This window comes from Ceratosolen solmsi, unplaced genomic scaffold, assembly GCF_000503995.2.
Source record: "Ceratosolen solmsi marchali unplaced genomic scaffold, CerSol_1.0 scaffold27, whole genome shotgun sequence".
Classification (NCBI taxonomy): domain Eukaryota; kingdom Metazoa; phylum Arthropoda; class Insecta; order Hymenoptera; family Agaonidae; genus Ceratosolen; species Ceratosolen solmsi.
Window position 1 is genome coordinate 2554984 of NW_011948426.1, and position 22062 is coordinate 2577045.

At 33.8% G+C, this 22062-nt stretch overlaps 1 protein-coding gene across 3 annotated transcripts in view; it reads left to right on the forward strand.

Moving 5' to 3' along the window:
- 14-3-3zeta (tyrosine 3-monooxygenase/tryptophan 5-monooxygenase activation protein zeta) overlaps positions 1–22062 on the forward strand; it is a 60853-nt gene that overhangs the window by 32226 nt on the left and 6565 nt on the right. For 2 of the 3 annotated variants that reach the window (XM_011500733.1, XM_011500732.1), the window contains exon 2: positions 14219–14526. In XM_011500733.1, the coding sequence (XP_011499035.1) occupies positions 14227–14526 (300 nt within the window). In that variant the 5' untranslated portion in view covers positions 14219–14226. Of the gene's footprint in view, positions 1–5030; positions 5260–14218; positions 14527–22062 lie in introns of those variants that run through there. The other variant, XM_011500734.1, reaches the window with a different exon arrangement.

Below are 22062 nucleotides of genomic sequence, written 5' to 3' on the forward strand. Positions count from 1 at the left end.
ATTCAATATTTGTGCGATGAAATGAAAATTAAATACCGTTGTCATTAATGGGAAAATTTTATTTTAGACTTTACCTCATAAATTGATTCAAATTTAAGAAATATTAACGATATATAATATATATGTATATATTAAAATAAAAACTATCTATAATTTTACATAATTTCGATCGTAAATTTTCAGTCTAAGAATGCATTATGTTAATATTTAATTTTAACCTAATTATTTATTTGTTTAGGAATATCCTTAAAGTGTAATTCTAAATTAAAAAATTATGAATGATAATCAGTCAACTTTAAAATTAAATATGTTCAAGTACCTGACATAAAAGTGATTTTAAATTTCAAAGTATATCGTTACATTTATTTGCCTCTAATATTTTATTCCAAATTTATCGAATTTCAAAGCAGCTTGTAATAAATTTGGATATTGACTGACAAATCCCCTTAAATGTTATTAGTTTTACAGGAGTTGTACGTTCAGCTTAGGATTTCACTTAAAAGTATAATTTTACTCGAAATTTCCCAGCATAATATTATCTTGTAAGCTAGCCATTTTACAATTAGCCGTTAAAGCTTATTATAATATATAAAAATAATTTTATTTTTAGGAAAATTCAGCTACGGACTAGCTTTTTTTTTATGCCTCTTATGGTACAATTTCAGCTAAAAAATATCAACGTTATACGAATATTTTTAGTTCATTATTCGGTCTTTAGAACATCAGTAGAGAATTCAATATGAACATCCTTGCTTCCTATTAAGTACGTTCCTCGTAATAGATAATAATGGTACGGAGTATAAGTACAGTGAGAAGCTTAAAACGAAAATAATCCTTGAACGGGATTATAGAATTAATAATAAATGAGAGAGTTGGTCAAAGGGCTGGTAAAAGCTTCATTTATGCAAGTCTTGTGTCGATTGTTCGAACTCTTTCTTACATTGGCTACGCGTATAACGTTATTTTGTTATTAATAGTGAGATTCGTGGTGAGCGAGAAAATAAGAGTAGAGAGGAGTTCTCGGCAAGTAAAATGCCAAGAGTCTGTTCGTACGGTAGATTCCGGGCCAGGTGTTTGCGCACTTACGCCTCAACTGCCCCACCCAGATTGGGGGAGAGAGAGAGAGAGAGAGAGAGAGAGAGAGAGAGAGAGAGAGAGAGTGAAGGAGGGACAGTGTAGCGAGAGGGGAGGGGGTGTACTGGGAGAAGGGAGGTGGCCGTCTGGCGTCGTCTTTTTCCTAAGGAACCACCGCCGAGGAGTCGCTTAAGTCTCGTGCACCAAGTAGGTGGTGCGCGCGCACTGCCCCAAGCGCGGGGGACTTGCACATGTCTCTCTCTCTCTCTCTCTCTCTCTCTCTCTATCTATCTATCTATCTATCTTTTTTTCTCTCATTCGCGCGCGCACGCCCTTAAAAATTTGCAATAGGCGTGCATGCGTGCACGCTGGTGTGCGTGCATGCGTCAGGACTGTCAAAAGTTGCGCGGGAAGCCGGGTGGGGACGACGGCCGGAGGAAGAGAGCCACCGCGAGGCCGATCAATAAAGTTCGGTTTTGCCGACGAGGGGAGCTGAGCGGCACTGCCGACGCGAAGACGCATGACGGAGCTGGTGACCGTCCCGTAGACTCGGCTTTAAGCGCATTTACCATGCGACCTTAAATATACCAAGAATCCGATGAGTCGTCGTCCGAGAGCCGCACGTGCCTTCGATCGATGAGCCTCGGTTTATTATCGATTTCTGATCGGCTTCGGTGGATAGGATTGTGCGAGAGTGAGGTAGCACTGAAATTAAAGTGAAAAAGATATTTCGGCTTCGTCTGTAACTGCGACTCAATTTTAGGATTGAATGTTAAGATCGGTTATCCGTATTTAGAATTTTGGCAAAAATCGGCGTACTTTCAAGCTCGATGTACGTAAGCGATGCATAAGTTATGCACGTGTACGTTTAAGTTAATGCAAAAACCATTTTTGATTTCGAGATGCGCATTTTCGATTCCGAGCCAGAATTTAAATAAAGAGCGACAGTAGGAAGGTATTACGATATTAGTCATTTGTGTCGCACCGCATTATTTAAATTATTAAAAATGTATTAGAAAAAAGTTTTATGAAATTTTCGCTGCTAACACACACTGACACACGAATTCAGACTACTACGAATGAATTAATTTTCCAAACTATTGCTACTAGATGTAGATATGCGCGAAACATTAATGAGAATTATTTTCTATATAATTCTAGCTAGACTTACTTTACAAAGTTCATTTAATTATTGCATAATGTGTATAAAAAAACAAAAAAACAAAAAAAAACATAGTTTTTATCTAATAATGGCACGATTTTCGGATATGACGACCAATAAATACGACATTAAAAATGTATTTAATTAAATTATAATTTACAAGATTAATCTTAATACGATAAAATTCATTTCAATGAATGAATGAATGCGTTAAAATTAATAAATTGTGGACATTTTAATGTACAATTATTACTTTGAAAAATTCAGTCATTTATAATTAATTTATAATTTCAAATCGTATCTATCTATATATATATATATATATATATATATATATATGACGAAGCGTTAAGCCCACAGTTTCCTGAAAATGAGCCGCAATTCTCAATTTAACATTACAACGAATAATATATCATTTATAATGTAATGTTTAGATTCAATGGCTAAAATAATATTAAATCGTGAAATTTCGTTATTATGAGAATAAATGAATTTTGTTTTGTCGGATAATTGATAATTGCATATTTGCCAAGTAGTTTGACGATAATTATTAAAATACGATAGTTAAAAATGTAAAATAACAATCCCAGTTCAAAGATTGAATTTTATTGTTCAGATGGTAAACTGATTAGGAGATAAAAGTGCATTCGTTTATCTTTAATACACACACACGCGCGCGCAGATTGTAAATTTCATTATTATACCTCGTAGATTTAGTATTCAATTACAGTTAATCAATATTCTTTCCATTTTAATTAAAGTGCTTGTTATAAAATTAATAAGTTCAAATCAATTTTTTATTGTTATTTTTTCTTTCTTTTTATGAGTTGAGTAGGAAGAAAAATTCCTAGTTGACCCGATCTTGATACAAGTATGGTGATAATTGTTTAAGGCGTATGTCTGCTGTGTCGTTTTATATTTAAACTTTGGTGGCAATATTCATGCTAGCAATAAAAAATTGTATATTTTTTAATTACAATTTGATTAAGGATAAATATTGAGCACTATAAGAAGCAATTAGCAATACAAATTTAATTTTTAATTAATTGTGAAAATTTTAACCCAGACTTTTATTATACGCAGCTTATGCATCCGATAATTTGTTTAACTAGACGTATGATATTTTTGGATTTTTAATACGAATGGCTTTATTGTTAATTCTGCATCATATGAAGATTATTGATTAAACGATTGCGAAAGCCCAGGAGACAATTAGTATTTACATTTAACGAAATACCAGATTACAAATTCTTGTCTGTAAATTATAAATCAATGTAATTCATCTAAACTATGCTTGCAATTCGATCATTTTACTTGACTCGGTCGCCTTACTTAAAAAAATTAATACAAGTATAAAAATTAATTTTTGTATGGCGGCTTTACGCTCATCGACACTCGCAATTAATGTATTTGCATTCGTATTATGATCGTTTCATTATTGCAAGGAATTGATTTTCTAATTGCTGAAATGATCCTTTATAGGGACGCATGCGCTATGCTACTTGAGAATCATCTAGATAATAATAAATACCTTGCGTCTCGATCGTGTAGTCCGAACTCAAAGTTGGACATGAATCTTTTCGTCTCTCATTATTCAGTCTCTTTTCAATACATAAACTGCTCCGATATCTTAAAGATTAACCAATAATCCGCGTCATCGAAAAACCGGTATGGATGCTCGCTAATTCTCGTGGCAGCACTTTCGCATTCGATTATCAAAATAATATTACAATGTACGTTCAATCATAATAATGTGCCTCCGTTTGTAGTGAATTCGATTACGTGGGACGTGAAGAGCGGATCGCTTCTACACCCTACCGGGTGATGCGCAGGGTGCAAATCGGCAACGAAGCCGGCTCGTTGCGTTGAAAAGTAAACGTTTTCCCTGATATTGTCGTGACGGGGATCTGCAGTAAATCGGCGACTCGCGCGGGAGATCGAGAGTCGAAAAGTGACGGTCGGTGCATCCATCCTCCCTACGACGGGGAGCCACACGCGCACCGAGCATTGACCTCCCACTCCACCTTTAAAACGGCGAAAAAGAAGCTGGCATTTGGCCGCCGCTGCGTCGCGATGGCCCGCGCTGACGGTCTTGAAACTCGTCGAGCAACCGCCTCCTCGAGCCGGTGCGCGGAGTCCCGGCGACCGCTCCGATTCTCCCTCGGTATCCCTTCCCCCGGCCCAACCCGCATCACCGTCCATGCCTCTCACGTCCCTCGTCGATCGTCGTTGTTTCTTGAACTCCCGCCCCCGCCGTCGCCGCTACCATCGCTACTACCACCACTACCACCACTACTAATGCCGCAGCCGCCGCCGCCGCCGCCGCCGCCGCCGCCGCCGCCGCCGCCGCCACCGTCGCCGCCGTCGTCGTTGCCGTTGCCCCATCAGAGCGGACCGCCGCCGCCCAATCGACGGCGCTTGCGGCGTTGTCAGTTCGAAGCTCCACCGTTGCTTAGATTCGGGTCTTCCGCTCAGTCGTGCGGGAGTGGTCATCGAGGGATGTGTGCGCTGTTGTAAGGCCCAAGAGAGAGAGAGAGAGAGAGAGAGAGAGAGAGACAGAGAGAAAGAGCCGGCGTTAAAGCAGCACATTCGACGATCGTACAACCGCAGCCGCAGTTGCGCGCTCTCGCATTCTCCTCGCTCCCGTAGTCGCCAGCAACGACGCGCGCGCGTGCGCGTGTGTGTGTGCCTGTGTATCCGTAGTGCGAGAGGGTGCGCACGTTTCGCCCTGAGCGCGGTCCCGCTCTCGTTGCTTCAGCACGCGGCTACCTAGGAAGTCGTCGACGAGTAGTCGCGCGCGCGCGTGCTTACTCACGCACGAGAGCGCACCGCTGAGGCCACAGGCGCGCACGCACATCTCTTTCGAGCTGCTCACGTCCGAAGCGGCGGGGACGTACGCACAAGCGCATTAGCGGCCGACGAAGACGGAGCCCGGGGCCAACAGTACGATTATCAGCAACGACGCCAGGGAATTGACCGGAGGATCTGCGAATCCCGCTACCTAGAGTCACTTAACGAGACAAGTACGTGCAGCGGCGGCGGCCACAGCGACGACGATGATAACGGCGTCGGCCTCGGCGTCGTTGTCGGCGTCGTTGTCATTGTCGGTGTCGGTGTCGATATCGATATCGATGCCGATGCCGATGTCGGTGTCGGGGTCGGTGTCTTACCCTCGATCTTACTCGTAGATCGTAGTAACTGATCTTCATTATTTTACAGTCACCTCTCATCCTCCTCTCAATGCCCAACCCCACCCCACCTTACTTATTCCCGTGTCGTGTATGCTCCACGCGATGGCGAGCATCCGTGGGTGTTTTACGCGATGTGTGCGAGAGTAGCGCGAGCGTGACGCACGTCCGCCGTGAGGTCGACAGCGGTTTCGAGAGGGGGAGAGGGAGGGATCGAGAGAGAGAGAGAGAGAGAGAGAGAGGAACAGAGACGACGACGACGACGACGCATACCAACGGGCCAAAAAAGATATTTTGACTAGTGAATCGCATTTTTCCGTATTTCCCTCCCTATCTCGCTCTCTCACTCACTTACTCGTACACGCGTGCGCGCATGCACGCACGCACCCACACACACTCTCTGTCTGTGTCTGTCTGTCTCTCTCTCTCCTCACTTTCGTCCCCTCTTTGCTTTCCTCGCTACCTTCATTCCATAGTCGTGCCGTTTCCTTTTCCTGCCTTACCACATTCTTCGGGCGTTCGCTCGCGCACACCGGTGTAGTGCCAGCAAACCGCGAAAATTGTGCGCGCTTTCCCAAAAAAATGGCGATTTTACTTTGGTGAACTGCAAAGGTGCGCATCGAGTTTCACTTCGATTTTACCCCTCGTGTTAGATGTCGTAACGCATAAATGTCAGCTTAAGGTCGAAGAAATGAAGCGGGGCGTCCCTGAACATGTGCAAATGCGCCCAATGTTCGCTCGTCCCTGCACACGACCGGTGTAGTACTTCTTCCTGTAAAACGCGGACACGCGCGCGCGAGCAACGGGGGCCCGACAAAGATAGAGAAATTAGCCCAATGTGCGAACAAGTGAGACGGATATGTGCACGAGTGCGTGCGCACGCAAAGCGACGGAGAAAGAAGGGCAGGAGCTAAGCGCTCTCTTATCGATTCTTTCCTTGCCGGCGATGGACGCGGCGCGACTACGCCAACGACGACGATGTCATCGTCGTCGTCGTCGTCGTCGTCGTCGTCGTCGTCGTCGTCTACGTGTGGGCCACTACGATGCAAAATATTGGCACACTCGTTGCAAGCAGAAAACGACGTGGTGCCTACTGTCCTGATGATCTCGACTTTTCATTTTGAGTTTCCTTGTTGTCTTATCACCAACTTTTTTTTTTTTCGTTTTCTTTCTTTTCATTATTTTCTATTAATATCGTTATTTCCCTCTTTTTCACTTATCCATCTGTCGCGTCCGAATTTCAATTGATTAGTGCGCTCTCAAAAGAGATGGACGTACATGCAAATTCGAACGAGTGGTGTCGCTTTCGTTGGATTCCATTTCCGTGGCAGCACATTGTTAGGGAAGAGCCGTGTTAGGCTGTCATTAAAATAAATTTCATATCTCGACAATAATGCATTCGCAGTACGTGAATGTTAGGCTGTAGTGACGGGACGTTATTTAATGCCATTATACTCGACAATAAATACATAGTGCCTTGACGCGACCGATTATTAGTAAGAATTAACTTAGAAAAACTTAATAGGAAGGATATAATGACTGTATTGTAATTATTATTGATATTTTTATTATAATTAGCATACATGTGTTATACATTGTAGTGGATAAAAAAAAAATCGCAACGAATAATTACACTTTCGAGTAAACTGAAAATACTTAAAGAGGACTATCGTTTTAATTAATGCACGATAATTCCAATTTTTCATTCTACAGTGCTCGTTAATTGCAATTGAATATTCTGACACTATAATATGATATTTTTAATGTTGTAATTGTTATTAAGTAGTGATGGTTGGTATAAAAAGTGTAACGGAACGAAATTCTCTTACCATTTTACTATATTTTATTTTGTACTTAGGGGTCATCGACTCTATTAAAAATAAAAGCAATTGTTATTTTAAATAAATTCTTTAGAAATTATAGTACACCGTTTGAGCAAATTTTAAAGACTCGGGATATATTGGAGCGGTTTGGTATGAATGTAGTAAACAAAAACAGTACAGAAAACATGAGCTTGGCTATAGGTACATTGGTACTTGCGGCTGTATATAGTGCACGATTAAGTGGAATAATGTTCGTGTAGTGGGGAAACGGATGTGTTCACGGTGAAGAGTATCGAATTGTTAATTCGATGAACAAATATTTTCAGCCATGTCTCGTCGATTGGAAGAGTCGCATTTGTCACAAAGTATCGTAATTATAATTCGGACGGTATGGTAAATTCTCGGTAATCCCGGAAGTGAATTTCCAGATTGTTACTGTAATGTCGATTATTACTGTACATCATTGTAATAACAGGCTTGGACGACTAGTATCTCCAACAGCCACGACGAATAAATTTTCCCAAAGACAAGCGTGACACATTTGATGTCTTAAGCGTTCGATCGTCGTCATTTATTTCCACATAGAGCAATGAAATTTCATGCCATCGATCGTCCCTTGTTTCCCTATAAAGTCCTTGATATCTTGTAATTAAAGAGAATATTTGTGCGCAGTTGCAAACGAGAGGCAAAAGATCGAGGATGAATGGCTCTTTCCTTGTTTTTAAGCCCTCTGTGAATGAGGAAAGATCTCGAGATAAGTACCGAGATCCACTAGACTTCTCACACTTGCTCTCTCACTCGCTAGCGTTAATCTAATCTTGGACGTTTGACTATGTCTCGACCCGAAGGAGGAAGAGCGCGTGAGCCAAAGAGAACTAGAGACGGATAAATTCGGGAAGACGAGCATGAGGACGATGAGGTGGAGTGGAGTGGAGTGGAGAGGCGAAGAGATGAGATGAGAGGAAAGGGAAAGGAAAGGGAGCGAGAGAGAGAGAGAGAGAGAGAGAGAGAGAGATGGGTGGGGGGGGGGCAGACAGAGCAATAGAATTGGTGAGTCGTAGTTCGCCGCTCATGGTTACTCTAGAGTTAGCCCTCCTCTCCATTTTTTTGCATTCACGTCGCCTCTAGGCACGTGTCTTTAGTTTGTGTTCTAAAATAAACTTTTTAGGTTGGAAGCCCCGCCTTAATGCCATACCACTTGCGTTTTTACGTACACTAAAGAAAAAGGGGACGGAAGTTTCATTCTGCCCTTTTTATTATTTTCTTTTCTGGCATACGTAGTTGCTAGTTGTCCTTGTTTAAGGCTCGCAATTTTTCCTTATCCTCATCGCTTGCACGCAATAACAGGTTTTTTCTTTATTTAACGTATTCGATTCTGAGTTTGTCCGAATGCACGCAATTAATTCCATCAACTTTCCAATGATCTATTTCTCGATTGTCTTTTGATTATTGTTTCATTAATTGTATGCTATTTTGCTCAACGAAGTATTGTTATTAACTAAAAATTATGATATTTCATATTGCCAATGGCCTACGTTCTACAGAATACTGATATTATCTTAGTTCCGATCAAGTCTACATTAATTTATTAAATATTAATAATCGTATTTACTTATTTCGAACATAATATCGCACGACTTATTCGACATTTATTTAACATATTTTTATTTCACGTCATCATTTCGTTATTTCTATATTAAAATCCTTGCATGTGGAAAATGCTTCTTATACTTTTCCGTAGTATTAAAATTTATAATTCAAAAGAGGTAGGTCAATCGTGGATACTATTTATGTTATTTTCTATGTAGATCATTATATATTTGCCCATATAAATTTGAATGGAATAAGAATATCGTGCGCAATAAATAATTTTTTCAAATTTTAATATTTCTTTATTTAACGACGTTATTAAAATGAACGAACTTTAAGTGCAACTTTTTTCTTCGTTAACTCTATTGCAAATTCCAAATAATTATCATTCGATGTTGTTTCCTAAGACTTAATTCATTATTATTTTTATTTTAACTATTTCCTACTCGACATTTTATAATTGGAACTTGAAAAACTTTGTTTTAACAAAATGTTTTCTATTTAGAATTTCGTACTATTTATTAGTCTGTGTATAAAAATTTGAAAATCTGTGTTATCTTTTTTACCTTGGTATTTCGTGGTCTATCTCGTATGTAACGTATATCTTATCGGTGTTAAACTTAGAAGAGAAAGATGTAGGCTTACGATATCTCTCCCCCCCCCCACCCCAATGTATGTGCGAAATGTCATCGCCACTTTTTATATATATCATTTTGCCTATTTTAGTTAGCAGTTTTTACGTATTGTATTATATTTTTTAAACGCAACTATTTTTAATCATGACCTTGCCTTCCGCCCAAATCCCTAAGTGTCCTCGATTATTTCGAAGCATATGTAATAATTTCGCAATAATTAATATAACGTATTTTACCATAGATTTTTTGTAAACTGTTAATATGTATATCGAAACGGTTAAGCAAAATTTTGATATTTTAAAGTAAAATGAACATTCAATAAAACTATATTAATTTTATTTTTTAATTACCAAATGTACTTTTTACTTAGATTATTTCTAAATGTGGAGGACCATCATACTAACTTCAATTTCTTATGTTCAATGCAATAAATTTTGTAGTAACGAATTAATATAGCAATTACAGTTACACGAGTTAATTCGATTGTATGCATTGAATTGTATTCAATTGTAATCGCAACTTAGTAAAATATTCTTAATTTATTGTGTTCGTATGTATTAACACAAACTCAGCAGATAGTAATCTGTATACGTGAAACATGCAACAAAAAATGCTTTTCAGAAGAAAGTTTAAAACATTTGTTATCTTTTATATTTCAGCAATGCAAATATTAATTTATCTCTTTACTTAAGACTTTCGTAAGGATGATAAATTTAAAATGCATTTATTTATGGAGACGAAAATTTTTTCTTTTATAAGCATTTTGTTTACTTACGTGAAAGATTAATGTTGAAAAAGAATTAATGCTTTATAATTTTTCGAATAATGTGTAATAAGATATAATGTAATAGGTTTGATATCAAATATATATATATATATATTTCATTACATTTTCCTGTTTAGTTATAAAATATTTACTATTTTGAATTATATTTTAATATATTTCTTTCAAATGATTATTTGTAATGTGCGTTTCATTTGTTTATTTCTCAATATAATTAATTAATTAATATAATATAATATAATATTAATTAATTAATATAATATTAATTAATTTTAAAATATAATTAATTAGATGTTTAAAGTAGGCAATTATCGGAGATAATTACATTAAATATGAGATACATTGAATATATTGAATATCATCATCAATTAGAGCCAAACATATATATTACATATATTACATATATCGGTGGATCTTTTATATATTATCGAATTTGATAATTTTATTATTTTTCAAATTGTAAATTTTTCATCTTTGCAAAATAGCAATGCTAGTTGTTGTAATAATGATATATTGAATTTTTTTTTAGAATACTTTTATTCCTATTATAATAAACAAACAATTCAATTGATTTATACGAAGGTAGTACGAAGTACCACATTACGACTTGGTTACTTGACGTAAAGAAGAATTTTACTGTTAACTCAAGCGGTTTTGTTTTCTTTACAGACGAATTTAATTATAAAATAGCCGACGAATTATAGTTTATAACTCCAAATAACTTTTCTTATCAGGAATTGGAATGTTATTAAAGTGATTACCAAAGTATTTGTAGTTTTGTGTACATTTCGATCGATAAAATATTTATGCGCAAACATTCAATTTACAATTATACATGACAAATTTTGACTAGCCATTGTATTGTCGGTATTGCACTCAATAGTGAACGTATTATATTAATTAAGACAAATATATATATATATATAAAGATTCAGGACAATTCGAAAATCACTATTTTCATAAGTTTAATCTATATTATCTATTAATTATTTTATTTTACTTTTATCTATAAAATCTAAAATTATTAATCATGTTTTTTTCTCGTTTAAATTAAGAGAAATGATTGATTATGTATTATTTATTATTATATTATTAGTTATAGATTATATATTAGTTAATAATGGAATAATAGAATGAATTTAATCATATTCCGGACGTCTACTTTATTTATTATGGAATCATGAAAAATAACTTTCATCACAACCATTTATTAAGAAATAATCAATTAAGTTATGCTTGTATGTATATGTCAACATTTGTCGTCACTTTGTTTAACAATTAGAGTTATTTATTTATTTTCATATGAATGTTAAAACAATCACCAGTTTAATTATGATTACCATAAGACATCAAGTTTTTTTTTTGTTTTTGTTTTATCTTCCATATGTTTTGAGAGGCATGAGTAAAAATGGAATTGCAAGTAAGCATTTCGTAAACAATTGTGTGATACTGTTTTATATGAAATTTTAGCACTTATGTGTTTTATTGCAGAAAAAAAGAAACGGCATTTGATTGAGATTGAATGTCATCAAGCTCTAATATTAAGAAAAAATTTGTATATTTTCAAATTTCTTCATGAGTTTGGGCGACACATTGAAAGTTTAAAAAATTAATCCAATTATCATACGCTCGATATTGATTGTATTATTTAATGTTTAAATAAGGTAAAAATATTGCAATTAAAATAACAGACTATTATTTATTACATTTATTGCTATTCAAATCATTTAAAATACTCAGACGTGTAATAGATATTGGTTTTTACGAGTGATAATGTTAGTATAAAATAAATATTATCCTGTAGATCGGCATCAATTAAATGTCGTTTATGGTAATACCAAAACTATCAAATCATAGTCAGTTAAATTTCATCATTGTAATAACCCTTATATTCAATATCGTTATTTAGAATATAATTTTTAAATCCAATAGCGTGAACTTAGTTTCGCTTACGTATTTATAATTAAAAAGTCTGGCTTTTTAATAGGCACATAAATAGGAATTAGGTAACATTGAGCATCATCCGAATAACAGGATCTCGACTTGATGTTGAAATACGGATGGATTTAAGTTTGTAGGAATCGTTAAATTATTTGTCTTTCAATTAAATTCTGATGGTTGAAGGCAACCTTGAGCAGATGTAAAAAAATAAGAAGAAAAAAAACTATATAAATACGAAGAAGCTCGGCGGAAATCGTCAGCCTATTTATGATATTTGACACCTTTACAGATGCGATACAGAAATCGGGCATTTCAACGCTCGTTCAGTGTCAGATTTCCATTGCTAAAACACATTGCTACTAAATTTCTAGTTCTTTTAAAATTCATTTCACAACGATTGAACTTATCAGTGATTCGATGGCGGTATTTATGATATCAAATGAAATATACATTATGAAAAGCTGCTTCCTCGCATCATCCGTTATCATCAATTATCAATAAAATTTATCATATAATTTTTAAATTAATTTACAAGACTGCACGTCCAGATTTTGTTTATATAAGCATTCGTGTGGAAATGCGTGAAAATCTAGTAATCGAGAGAAAGATAGTAACATGTGGCGAGCTTTGCTCCAATAGCAGCTAAGCCGGTCGATGGAGTGAAAAAAAAACAACTCTTCACTACGTTCGCCTACACTTACGCGACCCTTAGTATATATTTATGTTTCGCACGTTGACAAGCGGACAAGAGAAAGGCCAAACAAATTTTTATCAATTAATGATTAGCATTGAAGGGTATTTAAACAATACTCAGAAATTCTTGGGACGATGCATGCATTTTTATTCTTTATGAAAGCTGTCGATTCATTAGTGATTAAAATCTCTGCTCGACATAGGGTCACATGGACGTAATTGTGGGGTGAGTGTACGTATGTTGTATTATCTCGTTTAATTTGACTCAGATCGATTAGAATTACTTATTTATTGGGTCATTTAATTTCATTAGCCGCGTTTGACTATAAAGTGTGTCGAACAGATGAAATTTACTATAAAACTGTCTTCAACGATGACTTGTCTTCGAGCATTAATAAATATAAAATTAATTTTTCATAATTAATTCATTTTTCAACACTTTTCAACAAGGACACTTTGTGACAAGGACCTTTCACTTGTTTCGGTAATGTCAATTTATTGTAATAACTTTTTTTTTTCTGCAAATTGCGTAGTAAATATCGGAATATTGAGCATAAGTTGTAGTGTTTTTTGAAACAGTTTCGTCGCACAGAACCCTAAAGCTATTTATTACCAAAGTCATGTATAAATTAAAAACATCAATGACGACAAAATACCAAATTTGCTGAAAAAAAAGAAAAAAAAACAAACAAACAAAAAACAAAGATAATGCATTTAATTGTTTAACTTATACTATGGCTTCATAAACATCATTGATATGCTTTATTTTTATGGGTTTACAGATATAAAAGAAATGTAATATGATTGGATTTTAACTCTTTCATGGAGTGTCAGATTAATATCCGCATGTATTATGCAATGGATTCAGCGTGTTGGCGTGCCCCGATTGTATTGTAATATATACATTAAAAGTAGAAAAGTAGATGAAACGTGCATTTGCAAGGACGAGCGTAACAGTTTTGTAACAATATGTGGTTAAAAATAGCATTTAGCCAATAAAATACGTCAACGACAATCGCACAAATTGTGATACACGGATCGACTTTAAGATAAATCATTAAACAAAAACAAAAACAAAAAAATTCATTATATTACATTAAATTAATGAAAGTGATCTCAGTTGCATCACAAAGTAACATTTGCCAATACTTTTGAGGAATAATTTTAATTACAAAACATTTGATACGGCGCCGTAGTTGGCTTCGGCAACCACAAAGTAACACCAAAACGAACGAACCTTAGCGAGTCAGCGATCGAAAATTATAACTCCCACAACAACCGATTAAAGCATAACCAATATTGATGGATGATTGTTTGTTAAATTACAGCCGACACAATGTCCGTAGACAAAGAGGAATTAGTGCAGCGTGCGAAGCTTGCCGAGCAGGCGGAGAGATACGATGACATGGCGACGGCGATGAAGTCCGTGACCGAGACGGGCGTCGAGCTCTCGAACGAGGAGAGGAACCTGCTGTCGGTCGCCTACAAGAACGTCGTCGGGGCGAGGCGCAGCTCGTGGCGGGTCATTTCCTCGATCGAGCAGAAAACCGAAGGCTCCGAGCGCAAACAGCAAATGGCGAAGGAGTACCGGGAAAAGGTCGAGAAGGAGCTCCGCGAGATCTGCTACGACGTTTTGGTGAGTACTCGTCATTATTACATATATTGTCGCTCATAACTTTGCGACCTTTGATTACTCGGGTTTCAGAGCTCTCCGAAGCTCGGAGGCACACGGATGGATTACTAAGTGAAGAATAAAAATTCTTGATTGTCTGTAACGGAGCGTTGATCCTTAGTCATGTAAATTCATTCGTTTAAATTCATCCATTATGTGCCCAATGCTACTTTACCTTCACTTTAATCAATCTCATCGCTTTGATGGCGATAAGAAGAGGATCGCTTTTATTTGAGTTGGGCGAATCTATTTACTTTTAGTTACAAATAATTTAAACTGATGTTCTAAATCATCATCGAGCCTAGGCTCTTTATAATTTTTTTTTATTAATTCTTATATCTATTATTAAATATGTTCGCGCATCATTTTTATCAAATTCTCATTATACGAGTCAAGAGTGACTTTTTCAATTTCTAATTGACTCATTTTGTTTATGATTATTCTATTTATATACATAATTACTAATTTCAATCTTGATAGCCAGTATTTTTCCCTATTGAATATTATCTAATTAAGTAAATATAGTTACGACTACTTTAGTATTATATTGTCATTTTAATTTCTTACAAAATTTTTAATGTCTATCCTATCTAATAATTCATTATTTTAGACAATTTACAATTTTAAATTTAATCGGTATTTATCGTGTTGTTCATAATTTGTTCAATTTTCCAATGAAATCATACATCGTTTGGAAAGAATTAGAGGAAGAGACAAACGCTCTAATATTTCAAAATCTATCGAATAAACCACTTTAAATGTGAATATGATTATTGACATAAATTTAGATCTACAATTCTTAAAAGTCTAAATCAAATTTTTTAATCGAAACAATGAATTAAATTGTAAGGAGAAATTGTACCGAGATCTTATGCAATTTTTTTTTTTTTTTTTTTTTTTTTTTTTTTTTTTTTTTTTTTTTTTTTTTTTTTTTTTTTTTTAATTTAACTTGTTCCTAAGGCGCTTAATAAACGTCGTTATACAATTGGTATTTGTTGCAGTGTTCTATAATAAATACAAATACGTTTAAGAAATTTTATTTTACTTCTAAGTCCATGTACAATCGGATCATAAATTAGACATAAAATTGAAAATTTTTACTCATTGATGTATGCAGAAGATAATAAAATCCTTTCATGTGAATACATAAATTGTAAAAATGACTATAATTGCTTGCCATTAAAAGGCGTTTGTTATAATTATTATATTGTTTTTGTTAACTTTACGCTTCATACGCTTGATAAACTTCAACTCGTGTAATTACAAATATACGTAGGTATTCTTATGAATACAATTTCGTCAAGTTTTATCTCATGATATCATCCATCCTAGATAATAGCGAGTCAAAATTTTTTTGGATTTTCATGAGTATGGATTTTATTTTATTTTATTTTATAAATTTATAAATTTATTCTTTTGTACTTGCCTACTTATTATGTCGAAATCTAAATAAGATAAAGTATATACTATTAAGATCGCATTCTTTAAAGGTTTAAGAAGTTTTTGTTAAGAATTGTTATTATTGTTTCCATACTTAGAATAATAAATTCACCCATTTTTCAGTTGTAAGGTAGGTAGCGCTTGAAATTTTTAATATGTTGATGTAATACTTTGTTTCCTTCTTTCTAGCAAATGCGGAGTTAAATTTAAATTGATTATTAACTTTAAGACATTGATTCTCGCTTTATAACTACTAATACCAACAATTTAAATTAGCGATTTATCTTTGTAATACGCTTATATTAGGACATGACCTTCAAGGGATGAAAAGTCTTATGATCTTAACGAATTCGCCTTGACATGCATTCATTGTATAAAAAGTCATAAAAAATATTCGTGATTCTACAAAATATATTTACGATTTATCGACGGCATATTATAATGAAGTACAAAATAACAAAACTCGTAGTTTTTAAGTGAAAATTGAGAGAAATAGGATTTTAATTTTATTCTTACATGCCAATGGCTTTCTTTCTGTCTCTTACCATAGATAAATTTCATAAATTCATCATGAAATATACATGAATTCTATTCATTAAGACGAATTTTTATATACTTTTCTGGTTTAAAATTCTTCATTCATTTTTGTTTTAAAAAAATAGTCAATTTGAGGCATATGGAAACAAAAGCACAAGATGCACTTTATCTGTTTTATTGCGATGAGGGGGTGTGGACGGTAATAAAATGACAAAATTGATTGTTTGCAATTCAATTCATATTCATTCACGTGCAAGCATCTCCACTAACACTTTTAATAAATACATTTTCCATTTTTATAATCGAACGAAAGGACTGGTTAATACAATGGCCTTGCCAATTGTTCAATTATATCAAAACTATGTTTATCAAAAGTATGTTCTATATCAAATCTGCAAATGAATGCGGTCTTTTTAATTAGAAATGTATGAAAATTTCTTCGGTAGCAAACAAATAAATAGTACATTGTGGATATGCTTATTATGCAACAAATTTAACCCTCTATATAACATTTATCTACGTAATATCGTATTATACAAATATTCTTTTCTGTTTTATATTGATATATTTTATGAAAGCATTTTTCTATTCGTCAGCTTTATTCTTTTAATAGTTAAATTTGTTTTTTTTTTTTTTTTTTACGTATCTTTAATGAAAAATTTTTATTCATAATACTTTCTATGCATTTTCGTTTGTAAAATAATGAATAAATAAATATCATCTTATCTTATTTTATTTACAGTTTTTAGAGCATGTAAATACTTACTTTTAAATGGACTGCTGTGTAGTATTGCATAATTTTATAAGTAGCGCCAACAATAATTTGAAAATAAAAAATAAATAAGTAGAACGTTTAAAAGAACATTTTTGTAGTTAATTATAATCAAATTTTATTTTTATAGACTTTGTTAATGTCGGGAGTTAATATTACGTTATATTAATGCTTGAATGCTAGATTGAAAATAAACTTGTTTAATTTACTATTGATGTCTCTGAAGGCTCCAGACAATAAGATTAATTCATGTCTCTAAAGATACTTGAGTCGTAACTCAGAGTCGACAAAGCAGGTGCACTTAAATTTTCAAGAGTACCGCCTAAAGCCGAATGTCTCCGCCCCCCCTACCCCCACCCCACCCCACCCCTCTTACTCTCATATATGCATATACATATACATGTATATAAGTAATGGCTTATTGATGTGCAGTACGGAAAAGTACAAATCGGCAAAGTGGAGCAGAGAAAAGATGCGAAAAGCCAGTCGCTTTTAGCCGTATGTAACGTATCCTCTTACATAACTGCGCATGTAAGGTACTCGAATATTCGCGCACTCATCGCGAAGCGTTTGAAGGCTCTAATGTCTCCTTACTGCTCATCTCGCTCCTCGCTTAATCGAGGAGGCGATGGATGTAGGCCGTCGGCCTGGCCGTTCTTGAGATTTTCAAGGTCGCGACACACTACACTTACATTGGATACCAGGTACAAGTGCGTAATGCCGATTCACGTTCCTCTTTTTTAATCTTCCTTATTATTTCAAGGCGAGGGTAGCCGGTAGATCGAAGACCGGGGGATTTTTTAATAAAATGGGACAAAGTGTTAATTAAAGTTGAGACGTAAATGCATTCTGGTGAAGGAAATCATGATTTAACATTAATCGAGATACGTGGAGGAGATTCAATTGAGCTTTTAATGCTTGCTAGTACGAGGTAATTTACGTGATGGCTTACGATTTTAATTACTTTCGTAACTAACGTAATTGGAGGAATTTTTCATATTTGTGTAGAAAACTTGTCAACAGTACAAGAATGAAAAAAGTATGAATTTAAAAGCATTTATTACATCAGCTGTATAATAAAATTTAAACACATAATTAGTGTATCATCATTACTATAGTAGCAAAATTGTTACCACTTCAGTAATGAGTGTAATATCAAAAGTCTTATTAATGTGAAATTTAAACTGTAGTAAAGGTAATTATTTAGCAATAAAGTAATTTTTTATGCTCTTACGAAGAAATAAAGATTAGCTTGACTTATTATAAAAAGTTATTGAGTCATTTTATAAATACTTTTAATCATAGGTATTTGAAGATTCATGAATGAAGTAAAAGACGAAGATTCTAATCAATTAGTGAAAAATGAATGAGATATTTATAACGTAAATATTCTATTGAATTAATGAAAATGATCCGCTGGCAATGTTTACGAATATAAAATATCGCATTTCATACTTTATATTTAGTAAAATGTTAATGATTAATGATTTTAATAATTTAATACTTTAAATTTAAAAATCTTGTAGCTCTGTTACTTATTTATTTGAGTCTGATATCCCAAGGTCTTGTCTGCTTCGAAATGAAAAGATAAGAAAGTGGTTTGACCTTCGCCCAATATTTATCAATAACGTTTTTTTAATAATTCATTACTGTGACTTAAATAAATGTCTCATTAATTTTCATACTTGAAATAAAATATTTTGCCCATTTTTATTAACGCAATATGAAGAAAGTGTTAAGTATTTAAAATTTCAATATACTATAAGGTTAATTTTATTACAGATAATAGGATAATCCTTCAACTGTTAACTTCAATTACTTAATTATTATTTCAAATATATACACAATTTATGTATAAAAAATTATTGTATAGAGTTAAGTAAATTACACGATGGCTTTCTATCCTATATATATATATATATACTTTTTATTAATATTAAATTTAAATATTCTTTATCAAATATACCCTCAACTTGGCCTTGAAACTTTCGTATGTTTTATTGACTCAATATGTATATATATGTGTGTGTGTGTGTGTGTGTGTGTGTGTGTGTGCGCGCGCGCGCGCGCGCGTACAAAGTTTTATAAAAAGAATATTCAATGAAATTCGTTTATGGAAAATTTTAGAAATTATTCCATTTTAGTTAATATTATTAAATGACAATAGAATAAAAAAATGTATGTAGACGGTAAATTACAAAAAAAATGTTGAGTTAACTTTAATGGAAATAGTTTGTTTTTATTAGTGTATCAAAGCGCATAACCTTCATACGTAAAATCGCTTTAGAATAAAAAGTATTTTTTAAACAGGTTTTGCATGAAACGCATGTGTATACATATCCATGCACACAACGGTAGCAGACCTCCTTAAATATCACTTTTCCCCGTTTCTTTAGTAAAGTATCGCTTATCCTATATGACAATACTTTGGCGCGTGAGATTTGAGGAACTGAACATGTTAGTTAAGTAAGATCACTTTTCGGGATTAATTTTCATCTATATTAACTGCGACATTTGGCAGTTCTGCTTTATTTTTTTCTACGTTTTATTTTTAAACGTACCATTAGAGATTGTTAATATAAAAAATATTATCTTTTTCCTTAAGATAGATAAATGTGAAATTTCAATGTTTTAACGTTACTTCCGAGTCAGGGGTTTTTGGTTTCACTGTCATAAATGAACAATTGCAATTTTCCCCGTGATATCAAATATTTTTATTTTAATCTAATAATTATGTTTAGAATATAAAATTATGAAAGTATTTCCAAATTAATTTGACAATTAGTTTGCCAATGTATTGACATTATTAATAACAAGTATATTCGTTATATAATACTAATTATAATCAAGTTTATTTTATAATCTATAATTTGAAAAATATTCTAATTCGATTTCTTATTACTTTATTATAATAATTAGTATTTTTCGAAGGTATGAGCTGTTTAAACGCGTATATGAATAACTTGAAAATTATAAATGTTGTAGCTGATGAATAAATGAAAAATCTATATATTCGTACACACCTTAATTATATCAATTATTAATAATAATTGTTAAAAGAATTTAGCAATTTGATATAAAAAATAATAATTTTAAAAATAATAATAAAAATAATAATAGATAATTTTCAAAAAAAAAAAAAAAATTCAAGTTTGTTCATTGGATGTGTTAATTTTTTTAAAAAGTTTTATTATATAGTTTTCGATTAAAGCTCAAGTCGTAATTTAAGGAAATTGTACTACGTTGAAGAAATATTTCAAATACGCAGTAGCTATTTTCCATTTTATCGTTACTAATTACTATTGGCAAATAAATGATTTAATTTATTGTTCCGAAAATTTATTTGTGCCAAGTAATATTATGATAATTTAGAATTTAGGCAATAATTAAAATCTTGAATTTTTTTTTTTTTTTTTTTTGTACAGAAAAATCGTTGATATTTATGTTTAAAAAAAAAATCGTTAATCGAGCCGAACAAACATCGCCTCTCTCCGCGCTAACATCTTTAATTAGATTATTGGCAGTTGGTAGAGAGTTTGTGGATAGTAGTAGACGATGATACAGGAATCGAATGTAGAAATTGCGATGAAAAGTATTGCGAGCAGACAATTTTCGAATGCCTCCAAATACGCAGTAATAGAATAGAACGACTTGCATTATAGAACAACGGAGCACCTCGTGGTCTTTCATATATCCTGCCTTGAGAATCCGGAAATTACTGGGAAGCGGAAACGGAAGTAACACGCCCAATCGACGTGCCTCTATCCTGACAACGGAAGTTCGACGGTGAAAACGTCGCGCATCTAGCAATGGAACGCTCATTTTTCTTCTATTTCTTTGTAATTTACATTTCTTTAGATAACTTCTGTGCACTGTTGCTTTATTGTTGAGCTGTAATTTCAATCTTTACAGGTGTTGACATTGTTGAATTTCAATGTCGTTCTTAATTTTATTATTATTTTATTGAATTAAAACGATGTGACGAGATTTTACGAACTACAAGATTAACATTTTAAAGCAATTGAAATACCAATGTAAGCGAGTCTGGGGAGGGCTAACAAATTTATTATTTACAAGCGGTCGATTTTTTTAATAAAAGATACATCGCTGAGATAAGGAGAATGTCGAGTCGAGTGTGGCTTTTATTGAAATTAGAGTTAAGAAAATTTAATGTATATCACCACCGCCACGTAAGAACATTGCTAATTGTTAAATAGATAATAACAAGTGCATCATCCTATCTCGAACGCGTTGTTTTCCTCATACTTTCAATCATTCATTATCAACGTTTGATAACCTGTTTGAAAAATATCCTCGATGATGCAGGTTTTTGTGTAATTCGACACGGTATACGAGCTTTCCAACGCGCGTCTCACCTGCACGAGTGTGGTGTATGACTTTTTGTACACTAAGATCTATCATGATCTATCGGTCAAGTTAAAGACTAAGCTACCGGTTTGTCATTCTGACAATAAACGACTTCCTACGGCGCTCTATTTCTGTTATTATTCTAACTGAGAATGCCAATATTTTTTTTCTTCTACACATTCTCTCGATAACACCGCTTGTTTAGCTAACGAAAGGCTGTAAAAATTTATCCAAGTATTTAACATATATGTATGCTCATTGATGATAAATCAGATTTCCTTATTGTTAACGCGCTCGCCGATCAATACGAGAGATATTACATTTTCCGAGCACCTTCGTTATATTACACGTTTGCATAGATATTCACATACCATAACATTTGA